This window comes from Myotis lucifugus, unplaced genomic scaffold, assembly GCF_000147115.1.
Source record: "Myotis lucifugus unplaced genomic scaffold, Myoluc2.0 scaffold_35, whole genome shotgun sequence".
Taxonomy (NCBI): domain Eukaryota; kingdom Metazoa; phylum Chordata; class Mammalia; order Chiroptera; family Vespertilionidae; genus Myotis; species Myotis lucifugus.
Window position 1 is genome coordinate 3,875,601 of NW_005871083.1, and position 15,042 is coordinate 3,890,642.

Genomic DNA, 15,042 nt, shown 5'->3' on the forward strand with positions numbered 1-15,042 from the left:
GGGGGAGGATTTAAAAAAAAAAGGAAAGAAATTTTGACATGCTACAACGCGAAGAAATCTTGAGTTGCTGAGTGAAACAAACCAGTCATAACAAGACAAAAAGTATTAGATTCCACTTATATTGAGATAACTAGAGTAATGGATTCATCGAGACAGAAGGCAGAAGAGAAGTTAGCACAGGCTGGGAGGAGGAGGATCGGGGATTTATGTCTAATGGGGACAGAGTCTCAGTGCTACACGATGAAGAGCTCTGGAGACGGATGGTGGTGATGGTGCACAAAGTGAATGCCCTTAATCTTACGGAAGCGTGCACCTGCTCGGATGGATTCTTGCGGGTCCTTCATAGAGACCTGTCTTTCTGGCAGCTGGCCCAGAACCTTAGCAGGGAGGAGGTCTGTGATAAATTTTATGTTCTGTATATTTTACCACAATAAAACAGACTAAGTAATATGTTTCAGGTCAGCGTGGGGAAGGAAAGATTTTTGCCTGAAGAAGGAAAGGCAATGTCAAGTACTGGTGGGTGAGTCTCAAACCCTGTGCCACACCTGACCAGGTGAGGTGCTGTAGACAAGTTCCTGAACGTGTCACAGAAGGGTCCCTGGCTGCCCCGTCCGAGAGCGCTCCGTCAGCATCCCCTGGGGATGCAAAGTGCTCAGCACCGTGGCCGCTGCAAAGCCACTTCTCCACAAGTGCCAGCTGCCGCCAGCTGGTCTCCAGCGATGCTGACAATGAAAGCAGGTGCCCACGCCAAGGAAAGCACCCAGAGGCTGGGCACCCGCGCAGGGCCCGCTCAGAGCCGGCCTCCTGCCCACGGAGTCTTTCCTTTGCTTCTGTGGCTCCTTTGTTTTCTTTCAGGAAACGCAATTAGTCGTGGGCGACAGGAAAGGAGGGGAAATTGGCAGAACAGAAGTCCGTGCCCTTTCATTGGCCCCTTGGTCAAGTCAAAGTTCCTTTTGAGAAACTCCCTCGGGGCCTCCCAGAACCACAGGAAAGGTGGGATTTCCACACGCTGGCGGCAGGGCTCTGCCACTGGGAGGGAGCGTGGGGAGAGGGAACGGAGAGGAATCGAGTCCAGAAACAGACTTCCTCTCCGCGGAAGGTTCTGGACCAGCGGATGGAAAGATGGATCTCTAAGGACTTGCAGGAAGGATCCACACTGAGCGAGAGAACCACTTCCCAACAACAGATAAAGGAGACTCGGACTCGGGAACAAAACCAACAACCCCGTACCACCACCGCACGAGGGGAGGGCCCGGAGGCTCCACCTGCCACCCCTGTGCCAATCTCAACTATGAGTCACCCCTGAGCCACCGAGAAAGGAAGCCCTCCAAGGAGGCCCCACCTCCGGCTGAGAGAGGCCAGTGTGTACTGAACCCTCCAACAAGGGACCCTTTGGTCCACCGCTGTGACCCCGGAGCAGGGCGCAGGGTGTGGGGCCAGAGTGAATGCTGAGTGAGCGGAGGAGGGAAAGACAGACAGCCGGAGGACACGGAGTGGGCTGCTGGCTGACCTGATAGTACTAAGCTTTTCAGCACTTCACGGTTAATGCTTCCACATCAGGCCGTCAGTGTGTGTAGGAAGAGCGTGGAAGGACGCCCAGACTCTGGGTGACAGGGGACACTGGCCTGACACAGAGGTGCCCTGGAGAGGGACACAGAGGTGCCCTGGAGAGGGGAGAATATTCAAGAACAAGAGGGAGGGAGTCACTGCCTCAGATATGACAGTGACATACCTTTTGTTTGTTGTTGTTGTTAATCCTCACCTGAGGATATTTTTCCATTGATTTTTAGAGAGTGGAAGGAGGGGGAGAGCCAGAGAGAGAGAGAGAGACATTGACGTGACCTCATGGGAATCGAGCCTACAACCGAGACACATGCCCTTGACCAGAATCAAATCCTGGACCTTCCAGTCCGAGGGCCGACGCTCTATCCACTGAGCCAAAGCAGACAGGGCAATTGTGACAGATCTTAATGGAGGGAAGGAAAAACATTTAAAATTTGAAAGAAAAAAAAAAGGCCTGATGTGAGGCTAAACATGAGACAATGATTATAATGTGCTCACAGTGCCTAGCATGCTCAGTAAATGGTAGTTTTTATCATTACGTTATCCATAAAACTGGCTCATACCTAAGAAAAACTGGGCACGAGGTTGTCCAACCTCACCCATAAAGAAAGAAATGCAAATACAAGCACCTCACCCATCAGACTAACAACCGTCAGAGTCCAGGGTACGGGGCGGAGGACGCGGGACCTCCCCTGACCCCCTCTCTCAAAATGTCCTGCTCTGGGCTGTCACCCTGCTCATGTCCTCCTCACCCAAGTCAACAGAAGATGTCTAGACCCACAGGTTTTCAGAGCAGCATTATTCCCAAAGGACCAGGGACAACGTGTGTCCATCAAGAAGGAAACCATTTCCCAGCAGTGAGGAAATCACACTGCCTTCCCCCAGGACAAACCACATGTTACAGACGTGTCCGGCCTAGAGCATTGTGTGCCGACAGGGAACCACTCCAAGACGTACTGTTCAGTGAGCAGGTCAAATCCACTGGAATGTATGTTATCACATCGCCGTCTCGTCTGCACAGCCCTTAGAACCGTCGCTATTAGCCCGGTTTACTTCCGTATGGTCCACCCCTCCCACCGCAAAGTGAGGGCAGGCGCCGCGCGATCCTGTTTCTCCCCAGGACACAAGTGCTCAGATGTGAAGGCTGAAATGATGAGTCCAAAGGCTCCATGCAGAGAATTCGTCTCTGCAGATGGACTTGAATTTTCCGCTGCAATGAGGCTCCGCCCCCAGCGCCTAGCACCGAGTCTGGTTAACTGTGACCTCATGAGGACCTTTCCCCAGCACAAATCATGACCCACCCAACCCCCTTGAACATTTCAAGAAAGAACAAAAATCAGAGCGCACCATGATCTGGAGCAAACCGCCAAGATGTGAACAAATGTTACCTGTTTCTTCTGGTTTGATCCACCGAATAAATCTGCTTTCTCAGCCAACTGGAAAGAGAGTTGAGACACAGAGAGAGAAAGTTAGAAAACAGTACAAGTCTGAGTTCTATGGAGCAGGGACTAAGGACCCTGGGAAGGGTTTTCCAACTTTCTAATTTAGAAAGCAGCTTCTTCCTTGTGGTCAAAAAAGCCTTACTGAGCCAAGAGGCCCCTTGAGCTGGTACAGGCTGGTGCTCTTTAACGGGTGAGTCCCTCCGATGAAATCCATTAATCCCCAAAAAGCTGGTCAGAAAAGTGGTGAAATCGGAGGGCTTTGGTTTCCTGGGGGATGGACAATCCTAGTCAGACATCCACGATGCTGGCCAGACACTCCTGGTGGCAGGTGGAAAATGCTTGACCTTGCATCTGACTGCCCTTTGAGTCAGCTAGTGCCTTCTTAAAGCCTTTAAGAAGGAAGCCCTCTGGTCCTCCCCTCAAACACAACACCAGTGCAGGTTTCTGTGTCATATCAAAGCACTCCGCATGCCAACAGGCCAAGGCCAAGGCTCCGTACGGAGACAGCCTTTTCTGTGAGACACCGGAGGGTCCACAGCCACCACGGAGCATCTACTGCACACAGGACGCTCAATGAATCTCCAAGATCAAACGTCTCCTTTTTCTTCCCTTCGCCCATGTTGGCTACAGAGAGCAGAATGGATGAGTGAGCGAAGACAGAGATAGGCAGGCAAAGCCGATACCTCTCAATGATGGTGGGTGTGGACGCGCTCATCGCTTCCTGGTGTAAGATTTTCAAGCCAGAGAGCCACTTGGTTGCATCTTCCTTCGAGTCCGCTAGTGAGGTGAACGGGAACAGAAATGCTGTGTTACGCTCTGGGAAGACCGCTGCTTGGAGACCTACCGACCCTGGCTCCCCACCTCCCCAGCCCCATACAGATGGTGGGCGTGGGAGAAGCCTGTGCCCATTTGCAGTTGTGCAACAGGGCACCAAGAAGGCATCTCCTTCATACCTTCAAGGTTCTGAGACCTGCTTTTGGTCTGAGATGAGGCCATGAGTCTATTACGAGCCTTCTATAGCAGAGGTGACAAGGAGGCATTTTTTTAAAAGAAGTTTTAGCTTTTAACCCCATGCTAATGAATAGGACACAGGGCCTGGAATAATTTGTACCACAATCCTGAACAACCCTCAGCATTTCACCTGTTTCCAACCAAGGTCAGAGAGGAGGGTGGGAAGTAGGAGATGCTGATGCCCATGAGGGAAGCGAAAACAAGTGGTGGTTAAGAGCTTGGCATCATCGCCAAGTCCCACCGCACCACTTCAGGGCTGTGCGACATTCAGCTGGTTACTTAACCCCTCTGTGCCTCATTCCCTCATCAGTGAAATGGAGCGAGCCATGAAAACACCTGATCTAGTTATTAAACATCTCCTAACCACCAGGTATCTTGTTAGTCCAGACAGTATCAGGCCAACATTGCTGCTCTCATTCTTCCCGTGCTGATGAGGAGAAAATCAAGGCTCAGCAGGTTGAGAGACCTGTCCCAGCGCCAATAAAGGAGAAGCTGGGATGTGAATCGAAGTCTTGCCCATCTCTCTACCCAACCTTGAATTCCAGAGCTCTGGAAGAGGGACCCGGAGTGGGACAGACTGGTATCCTGGGCTCCAAGTCTTGCTTGGTTTTTCCTGTTCTCCTACCAAGAACGGCAGCCAGGCTCTGCCTGAAGTGGGGTTAAGTGGACACAGCTCTGAAGATTCAGGGTCACAATCGCCTCTCTCCTGCCTCATCTCCGCCACCCACCACACACCATCAATCAGACATACACTCATTATTCCCCAGACCCAGCTTGCTATTTCCCTACACCCTTATACAGGGTGGGACAAACGTAGGCTTACAGTTGTTCATATGGAAAATAATAAACAATAATGCAAGATTAAACTGTTTCCCATACTCACAACTGTAAACCTACGTTTGCCCCACCCTATAGATGCAATATCCTCTCCTTCTTCTTTCCTCCCAGTTGTTCCTGATGCCTCAAAAGCCAGGTTAAAAGTCACCTCCCCCTCTGCAGAGCCTTCCCTGGAAACAGACACTCAATACCCCTCAGCACACTGTATTGTGCTTGGACTATTGCTCTTATCCCAGGGCACTGTAAGCTCCTGTCCACACATCTGTCTCCCAAATACTATGAACTCCTTAAAGGCAGCAACTGTCTTACTCATCTCCAGAGCCCCACTGACTTCTAGCACAACCCAGTTCAGAGCACAGCTCAAAAGATGCCTGATGGGGAAAATGAATGACAAATTAAATCGGCGACAGCTATTCGACCCTATATGACATGTGCCTACCGCTGCTCAGCTTTCAAAGCTTCCCCCCACTTTGGTCGACTTTTTTTTTCTTCTAATGAATACATTTTAATAGGAAATACAAATACAATTTCTGAACAGTTGCTTGTCTAAGCATGATTAAAATGAAAATGTTATTATAAAACAGATATGAAGTGAAATACATTTTATCAATAATGGTGCTTCCACTATCATTAATTGATTCACGTTCTCTTAAATACAGCTAATTTTGAATCCTTAGAAACTTCTAATTTTATTTTTTTTATTTCCCCCCCCTTTATTAAGATATTACAAATCGATCAGATGCCCAAAACTCAGAGGGAAGATAGGGGAGGGGAGGGGTGAGGGGGAGAGATCAACAAAGGACTTGTATGCATGGTCGACTTTTAATGGTATTAATTTTCTCTCTCATCAGCCATGATTGTGCATACAGTTCTAAGTCAGTAAGTTCTAGGATTGGCCCTAAAGGCAGCTCCAAGCTTCTGCCCTGAGTAACGTGCCTCAGCTTTCTCACAGCTCTTCTGCTGGCCTCCCAGAGGCCTCTCTGGCTTTCTGGTAGATTCACAGGGCTGACCAGATATCTGACCTCCGGATACATATGTGTATACGTGTGCACATATGCATGCATGTGTGTGTGCATGTATGTGCGTAGTATGCATACATGTGTGTGTGTGCATGTTTACTTGTGTGAGACATAAGATTCCAGGGTAGTTCCTTCAGATCAGATAAACTGAATAAATGGTGTAGGCCAGGCTCTGCTGAGCAAAAATGTAACTTGCCGTTAGCTCTCAGCGTGAGCCAGGCAAGCCCTTAACATAATCCTCACAACATCCCAATGAGGCCAGCATTATGATTCTCCCCATTTCACAGCTGAGCAAACGGCAGTGCAGGGGGGCTGAGTAGCTTGCCCAAAGGCACACCGCTAGAAAGGGGCAGGGTTAGGATTCAAAACCATGATGCCCCCAAACACGTTAGTAGGAAGGCAGGTGTGAGCATCCTGCTTCTAGAGAATGCCCTAAGAAGGAAACTGAGGCACAGGGAGGCAGAAAAGCACCCGGACGTGCACCCACTTGCTAAGCTGAGTGTGCTGAGGACGAACTGGGTGCCATACAAGATGGTGAAGCAGCAGTCTTCCTTCTGGCGGACTGTCTTTGCACGCTCGAAGTCCTTGGAGCTCTTCCCTGGGCGGATTTCCTTGATTTCCATGATATCCACTAAAAGAAAATGAACATGAACCAATTAGAAGCCGGAGTTCACTCCCCTGAGGATGCAGCCACATGCCTGCATCCCAGAAACGTGGCCCAGCTCCTTCATTCCCCAGCCCCTCAGCCCTGCCCCAACTGCAGGATGATGTGCAAATAAATAAAATGCTTATTGTTTTAAGCCACTAAGTATTGGCATAGTTCTATAGCAACAGATAACAGTGATAAGGAGGAATTCCACCTTGGCCCAGGGAGACCCCCTGCCCTGCCATGGGATAACTGTGCGCTGTTACATGGAGACAAACTCAACTGATCCCTTCTTCCCCTCTTTTCTGTCAAAAAGCACCTTTTCCTGGGATGGACCCTTTCCACGTGCTTCTCATGAAGCGGATCCACCGCTCTCAACCTCCCACCACAATAAGCCAAAGACAGGTCCAAGGGTCGTGGAAATAACCAAAGTGCCCATCCCCGGCACAGTGATTAGTTCAGGGACGAGCACATGGCCCAAGCGAGGCCCATCAGAATCCTCCTGGGACTTATTTGGCCAGAGCTATTCATAAAATTTATCCCGCTGCTGCCAGCTGATAGAACATGAGGCTGGGGGAGCAGAGATGGTGTGGAAAGGAAAGATTGAGCCCCGATGTGCTCTTTGAAGCCCTGGGTCCCTTGCCACCATAAGAGTCCTGGTACATACATCTCAGTGCTTGAGCTGAACAAAGAAACAGGAAAGAGAGGTATTCCTGGAGAAGAGAGGGGAGGGAAGGAGCTCTCAGCTTTGAGGCAGGATCAAGGAAGAAGGCAGATGAGGTCTAGAAGGTGAACGCAGCATCAGAGTTGGAATAGCAGGAAAGGTGCCTGGCCATTCGCAGGCAGCAACAGGAGTGTGGGTGCAGAGAATGAAATCATAGACGAGAGGATGGAATGAACTAGGTTTTCTGCTTTCTTACAGAATCTAGTTAGATTGAAAACACTAGCTAGATCCCGTAAGAGGGGACCAGAGTCATGAAGTAACGTGGAAAGAATTTAAATAAACATTTGTTCTGCATCCTGTGAGTGGTGGCGGTCACACAGATCTATACATGTGATAAAATTCCGTAGCACTATACACCAACACATAAAACAAAATAAAACACGAGTGCGCGTAAAAATGGTGAAAGCCAATTAAGGTCTGTAGTATATGTCATAATATTGTCGAGTGTCAATTTCCTGGGTTTATAACTATAGTTATGAAAGACGTTACCAACAGGGGAAGCTGGATAAACGGTACACAGAAACTCTGTACTGGTTTTTCAATGACTGCAGGAATCTAAAAGTGTTTCAAAATAAAAAGTTTTGAAAACCACTGATCAACTACAGGTGGCCCTATCCCTGGAAGGGGCGATCGTGTCTATAAACCTTGGGCAGGTAGAGGGGTGGAGGGTCCGATCCCCCTTCTTCACCCAACCCTGAAACCTGGGAGTCTTTTCTCTCTCTTATCTTTAGTCCACAAAACAAACAGGCAACAAAACACAGATCCTGTGTGTGTTCTGAAATGCATAACCTTCTAGAAGGAAATGGGCACTGCTGATGCTTTGGCAATTACCTAAAAACATGAAAGGTATTCACATTTATTCTCAGAAATTACTCACCCACCCAGCTGACTGCTAATCAAGAGTCTAGTGACTTCAAGCAAATATTTTCTTTTCCTATCTAATCTAACAATGATTACCTAACCAGTGTCTTTCCCCATAAAATATCTCTAAGAGGGAATCTTTGAATTAGCCTACTGTGAGTTTTTTTTTCTTTGCAGCAACATTATAATAAAAATTGGAGTCTTGACCAGTGTGGCTCAATTGGTTGGGCATCATTCTGTGCAGAAGGTTGCCGGTTCGATTCCCGGTCAGGGCGCATGCCCAGGTTGTGCGCTTAATCCCTGGTTGGGGTTGTGTACAGGAGGAGGCTGATCGATGTTCCCCTCTCACATTGATGCTTTTCTCTATATGCTTTTCCTTTCCTCTCTCTATAAAAATACTTTTAAAAAGCAGGAGAATTTATTAAGACCTTCCCTGACCACTCTTTAAAAAAAATTTGACAGATGTGACTAAAATAAATTTTCAGATAATGTAACATCATTGTCCTCAGGCAATCACCAAGTCTTATCAATTTAACTTTCTAAATTGCTCTTGAATTTGTCAACTTCTATCCATTTCCAAGGCTAGCACCACTGTTATATCTTGCTTGGTCTACTGAAGTAGCCAGAAGTTACTCCCAGAACCCTTTTTATGAAATGCTCATGCCACTCCTGGGCTTCAAACCTTCAATGGTGCCTCACTGCTGCTAGGACTAAGAACCAAGGCCCAGGGTTGACCCCTGCATGCCCTCCCCTTCCATGCTCCTGCCACAGTGGCTCAATCTCAGAACCTCCAGTGGGTCGCACCACAGACATCAGCACATGCTGTTGGTTCTGCTAGGAAAGCCCTTAGCCTGGTTAGCTCCGAATTCTCCCTTCCAGCCTCAGCCCACTTACCACCAAACTCACAGAAAGCCCTCCATCCCCTCCTACTATACAGACCAAGCCCCTGTCCCCCACCCCAGGACCAGAGGCAAGCGCTTCCTGGTGTGAACCGTGGATTCAGTGCTCCTTCCCTAGATGGTGCTCCTTTCCTCACCGTGTATCCCCACCTCAAGCAGAGATGGTGGTATCCGGTGCAGGCTAGTAAGTAGTTGTTGAAAGAGGAAAGGGACAGAGGGACATAGACAGGGACAGCACTAGAAATGGGGCAGAGGGAGAGGGAGACAGAGAGAGACACACACACACAGATATGAACAAACACAATCCGAGACACCCACATAGGGCAAAAGAGGGACAGACACCAGAACGAACAGAGGACAAGCCACTCAGACAAGGAGAGAGATGCAAACACACACACACACACACACACACACACACACACACACACACAGTCAGACAGAGGGAAAGCAACGTGTGGGACAGACAATGAAATACAAGCAGCCACCTAACAATGCAAAAGGCCCTGATCAGCCATACACTGTCTTTCACTTCAGCAAATGCAAGCATCCTGTGGAGGACAGCCCTGTCCCAAGTGAGGGCTGAGGCATCCACCTTCCTCTCCCAGGACTTGTCTCCTCCATTATGTCATCCTGACCCTTTCCCTCTCTCCCCTCCCCCGATATGTACTGGCTTACTCATCATGCTTCTGAAAAGACTATGCTTCCTCCATTGAATTGCTTTTGCTCCTTTGTAAGCGGTCAGTTGACGATATTTGGGTGGGTCTCTCTCTATGCTCTCTGTTCTGTTCCATTTCTATTTGCTCATTCTTTCGCTGATACCACAGTCTTGATAGCTATGGCTTTACAGTAAGCCTCGCAGTGGGGTAGCATCCGTCCTCTGGCTTTGTTCTTCACTATTGTGCTGGCTCTCTGTGGGCCTTTTGCCTCTCCACATAAACTTTAGGGTCAGTTTATCAATAGCCACACAATAGCTTGCTGGACTTTTTATTGAGATTGTGTTGAATCTGTAGATCAAGTTGGGAAGAACTGACATATTGAAAATTCCTGTTCATGAACATGAACTAGCTATTCATCCTACTTTTAACCATCAGCCAGACATTCTGCTGAATGTACTTGGTCCAGGTCCTGAAGAGTCTTACAGACACATCAGTCTCATCCTGGGTAAAAATAAAGGCAATGACAATCGTGTAAAACTCTTACAGTGCTGATGCTTTCTGAGTGAGGCAGGGATTCGTGTTCAGGTGTTCACTGGGCAGGCGGGGGGTGGGGGGTGGATGCTCACAGGAGGAGTGTGGGAGCAGGATGGGGCGCAAGAAAGCTAAATTAGGCTGCGGTCTTCAGCCTGTTGCCACGGGGCTCTGAACCATGGATCCAGAGCCCCGTGAGTTCTCTTGGGGGCAGGAGGGCTGGCCTCTTGTTCTCCCTGCCTTCAGCAGTTGCTCGTGGTGGAGGGGCGGGGGGGTGGGTTGTGTACAGGCCTGCTAATGCGATCTGGGTGGGCCAAGACAGCACCTCTGCACTGACTTCTCAATGCTTACAACACTGTGACACAGGTACACTGACTGCCCCTAGCTTATAAATGAGGAAACTGTGGCATGGAGTCCCCTGGCCCGGGTTACCAGCTGGCAAGTGGAAGAACCAGGATTTGAACCCTTATATTGCTTCTTGTGGTCAAGCAAGTGACTATGAGAAGCAACATTAGGGTATGCGGCCCTTGCCCCACTGTGCTCCAACAGGAAGGCCCGCCGCACTCGCGCACACACAGGCTGCCTCCTGCCCACATCAGATCCCATTTACGTGACTTATCCCCAAACTGCCTTCCTCTCCGCCTCCCTGAATGGACGCGGCCTGCTATTTTTCTATCTGTGCTATAAAGTTCCTTACTAGCACCGTTTGCATTTATAGGTTTACTTGTTCACCTGTGTATCTGCTCCCTCCTCTAGGCCCCAGGAGAACAGCGACTGTGTCTGTCCCTTTACAACCGGAGCCTCACAGCCGCCTACCTCAGGGCCTGGCTCAGAGCAGAAACGCAGACCTCTGTGGAATGAGTGAATTAGGTTTCTCGGGTGTCCCCAGAAACAGACCCTGGGACAAGGACTTGAGCACAAGCAGTTAATTTGGGAGGTGATCCCAGGAAACAGCAGTGGAGGAGCAAGCTGGCGCCATGGGGCACTCTGACAGTCTTCAGAGTTCACTTCACTGAGAAGCGAGGGAGCTGGGGTCTTTACCCCGCAACCCCTATCTGCTGTAGGCTGAGGGCTGCGTCTGGGGCCTTAACTCTCCAGGCCTCAGGCAGAGGGCTGCAGCGTTCACACCACGCTGCCCTCAGCTTGCAGAAGAGAATGCTACAGCAATCGGGGTGAGTCCTCAGCAGCCTCTGCTAGGTCAGAGGATCCATTTCTGTGCCACCCCACGGGATGCAGGGGTCATTATGTCTGAGGGGGCAATGGCCCACTGTCTCTCCAGTTTAGGCAAAACGGTGATGAATGCGGACAAATACCAGTTACTGAAGAGATCAGCTTCCCTTGGCTCCCCCAGCAGAGCCACTGCAGGGAGACAGGACAAGATGTGACTGCCCCCATATACCCAAAGGTAGTCCCAAAGGTATCTCAGACCAGCAGGTGCGTCTGGAATTACAGATATCAGTGTGTTCTCATTCTCTCTCTCTCTCTCTCTCTCTCTCTCTCTCTCTCTCTCTCTCTCCCTCTCATCTTTATTAAGATACTAGAGGCCTGATGCACAAAATTTGTTCAAGACTGCCAACACCAGCTTCCCTCTGGCACCTGGGACCCAGGCTTCCTTCGCAGCCCCAGCTTCATCCGGAAGTATTTCCGGTCTAATTAGCATATTATGCTTTTATTATTATAGATAGTTCACGTACTATACAACTCATCCACTTAAAATGTACAATTCAGTAGCTTTCAGTACATTCACAGACACCACCACGGTCAATTTAACACACTGCGGACGGATCACGAGAATTCTCGTGTTTTCTGTTCTAAGGTGTGTAGCCAATCATGAGAATTCTTTAAAAAGATATTAGCTTGTAAAGACATGTAATAACATCAAAATGCAATGGGTATTTAATTTTAAAGCGTGCCTTTAACATTTATGTAAAACGTTTTTTGTACTCGTTCAATAGAAACTTATCTGGCCACTGGGTAAAGCTAGCAATAAAACTACGGGGCCACAATGTGTTAAGAACATTTTCATCAGCACAGAGAAACCCAACCCTTTAGCTGTCACTCCCCACCCTCCCCTCAGCCCCACACCAGCCCCTGTGTAAACCTGTCTCTACAGATTTGCCTATTCTGGACATTTCATATAAATGGAATCATGTAACATGTGGTCTTTTGTGCTTGGCTTCTCTCTCTCGGCATAATGTCCTCAAGGCTCATCCATGCTCTAACCTGTGTCAGGGCTTCGCTCCTCTCTGTGGACGAATAATATTCCATTGTCCAATCACCCACTGATGGACACTGGGTTGTTTCCACCTTGTGGCTATGAACAGTCACGTACAAGCCTGTGTTTGAACACCTGCTTTCAATATCTCCTCAGAGTGAAAAGCAACCCTCCACTGACTACACCCTCAGAGCTGCAGGGGAAATGGTGAGGTTCCCGGCCACCAACCTGAGCCGGGGAGGGCACTTATGGGTAGGTGTAAAGTCACCTGCTGAGCATGAGCCTGTGGCTGGGGCTCCATGAGAAGACAGAGGTGGAGCCCCCACCAAGCCCTTCACAGCTGTCACTACCACTTCCCAGGCCTCCTGGGTGGGCAGGGGCCAGCTCCATGGGCACCAGAGACTGCCCACACTTTGGCCACCCCCTTGATTGACAGGAGCCTCAAGAAAGCAGGAAGCAAATCCCTCACCAGGGGGGGTGGTTTTCTGTGGTGATCAGCAGTCTGAGGGGCCTGCTGAGCACTTTGGTTGACGTGCCCTGCACTTGATCTTACACCACTCAAGGGCACCCATGGGGTGTGGAGCAGGGAGGAGGGAAGGCTTTTTGCACTCAAACAAGTTAATCCCAAACCACCTTTCTGACCAGCCCTGGGGCTGCAAACTCACATGTTCCCAGAGGCTTTCTAAGTCATAAGAAGCTTGTGGCTGGTGGTTAGTGGATGGACTCAGGAACCAGCCCTCCTGGGTTCAAGTTCAAGGTGGCTTCAGGCAGGAGCTTCACCTCTCCATGCCTCCAGGTGACCAATCGAAGCACTGAGAGCTCTTTGAGGACTAAATGAGTATGTGTCTGTGTATGTGCATGTACATGTGTGTGTTAAAACAGTGCCTGCTTTTAACTCATAAAGATGTACTAACTTCTAAACTCTTATTAGCTATTATTTTTAAGATTAATGCAATTGAACAAAGCTGCTCATGTAAGGCATGAGAAAAACAGTCTCTCGATTTGTCTATTGTGGAATTGAAGAGGCAGATCCATGTGTACTGCTGTGGAAAAAAACTCCACAACGGCGTATGTAAATAGGATCTGGATGTATGTGCCTGTGTCTGTAGGTGTTTGCTTAACCACATGTATGCACACACATGTGCATGCAAATATTATACACAGGTGTCCATTGCTACTCAAATTCTCACTATCTGAATATCCACTATAACCTCCAAACATTGTTGACCCCAAATGCACCTGCGCTGAGAACACACCTACAGGCACCCAGGAAAATACCGGGTGTGTATCAGCTGCAACAGGCGCTGCAGGTCCAGTGCTTTCGTGTTGAAAGTCATCATGCATCTAACCCAGGGTCCCGCCTGCTTAGTGCGTCTTTCTTGAGCCCTAGCATTGCCTTCCAACAAGCAAATGACCAGACTCCAATTTAGATGACATCTGTAGTATTTTTAACAGACTATTTCATTGCCGTGTCTATGAAGTTACAAAGTAGAGGACAGAATAAGAAAAAACAGATTTCAAAACCAATACCATAGAGTATCCTATGGAATTTTCACAAACATGCCCAGTAACAGTGCATTAAAGTGACAAATGATTAGGTATTTGTTGCTGCCAATGCAGACGTATTTGATGTGCTGGTTTCTAGATGTTTAAGGGTGTTAAGCAATACTGGGCAAATCTGATCAGTTGGTTAATACACTCCATTGGTATCCATGTAATAAGGACGTACTATACTGCTGTGCTGTCCAAAAACGATGCTCTCCATCACGTGTTCAGGAATGCCGTGGGCTCAGCTAAGAAGGGATGCCTGTGTTTGTACAAGTGCATGTGTGTCTAAAAGTGTGAGAAAAGGAGTTACAGTGGGAAGGGCACCGATTTGCTGACGGGAGTTACAGTGGGAAGGGTGATGAGCAAAATAGCCAGCAAGCAGGTCTTGGCCTGCACTGACTTTATTCTCAAAGTAGGCTGTGGTGGCCAGAGCTCAGACCCTGCACGCTGGTGCGGTGGGGCTCAGCAGCCGTGCTTCCTCGCTGGTGCGGTGGGGCTCAGCAGCCGTGCTTCCTGCTTGAAGAAGTAAGATAACAGCCACAGCAGCAAGACCTCATCTTTGCACAACCCTCTCCCCTTCCCAGCGTCACCTGGTCTTCCCCAGGTCCCGTGACCTCCCGCTGCCCTCCCCACCAGTCACCTGCAGGCCCACAATTGGGTTTTCAGCCCCCTCCCTGCCTAACTCTACCACCCCCTTTGCTGACTGTCCACATGACCCTGTTCTTCAAACTCCTGTTTCCTCTCTCCTCCCACTGTTGATTCTGGGCCCCTCTCAGGCTGCCCGCCACCCCGCCTGGACTTCCTCCTACCTTCACACCAGGCACGTGGCCTTTTTCCCAATTCCCATACTCAACCTCAAGGGGCACCATCTGCCAACAAGCTTAACAAGGCATCTTCAAGGAAGCGCCAGACGGATTCAAGGGGAGAAGAGACAGCCAAGGCTTGGCTTGCGCACCTTCCCACATGTAGCCCACCCTCCTCTCCTACTTTCTGTCATTCGATCAGCCAGGTAGTGACTGAGATCACGCTGAGAGTGAGCGGGGATGAAGTAGACAGACCCAGTCCCCACCCCCGGAAGCTCAAAGCCTGG

The 15,042-nt window shown here is 49.3% G+C and overlaps 1 protein-coding gene across 2 annotated transcripts in view; it reads right to left on the reverse strand.

The window, feature by feature from the left end:
- PLCG2 (phospholipase C gamma 2) overlaps positions 1 to 15,042 on the reverse strand; it is a 135,269-nt gene that overhangs the window by 81,428 nt on the left and 38,799 nt on the right. For both annotated transcript variants that reach the window (XM_006087041.2, XM_014454317.2), the window contains exons 2-4: positions 6,360 to 6,503; positions 3,689 to 3,782; positions 2,952 to 2,999 (exon numbers count right to left, since the gene is read on the reverse strand). In XM_006087041.2, coding sequence (XP_006087103.1) covers positions 2,952 to 2,999; positions 3,689 to 3,782; positions 6,360 to 6,503 — 286 coding nt within the window. The remainder of the gene's footprint in view (positions 1 to 2,951; positions 3,000 to 3,688; positions 3,783 to 6,359; positions 6,504 to 15,042) is intronic.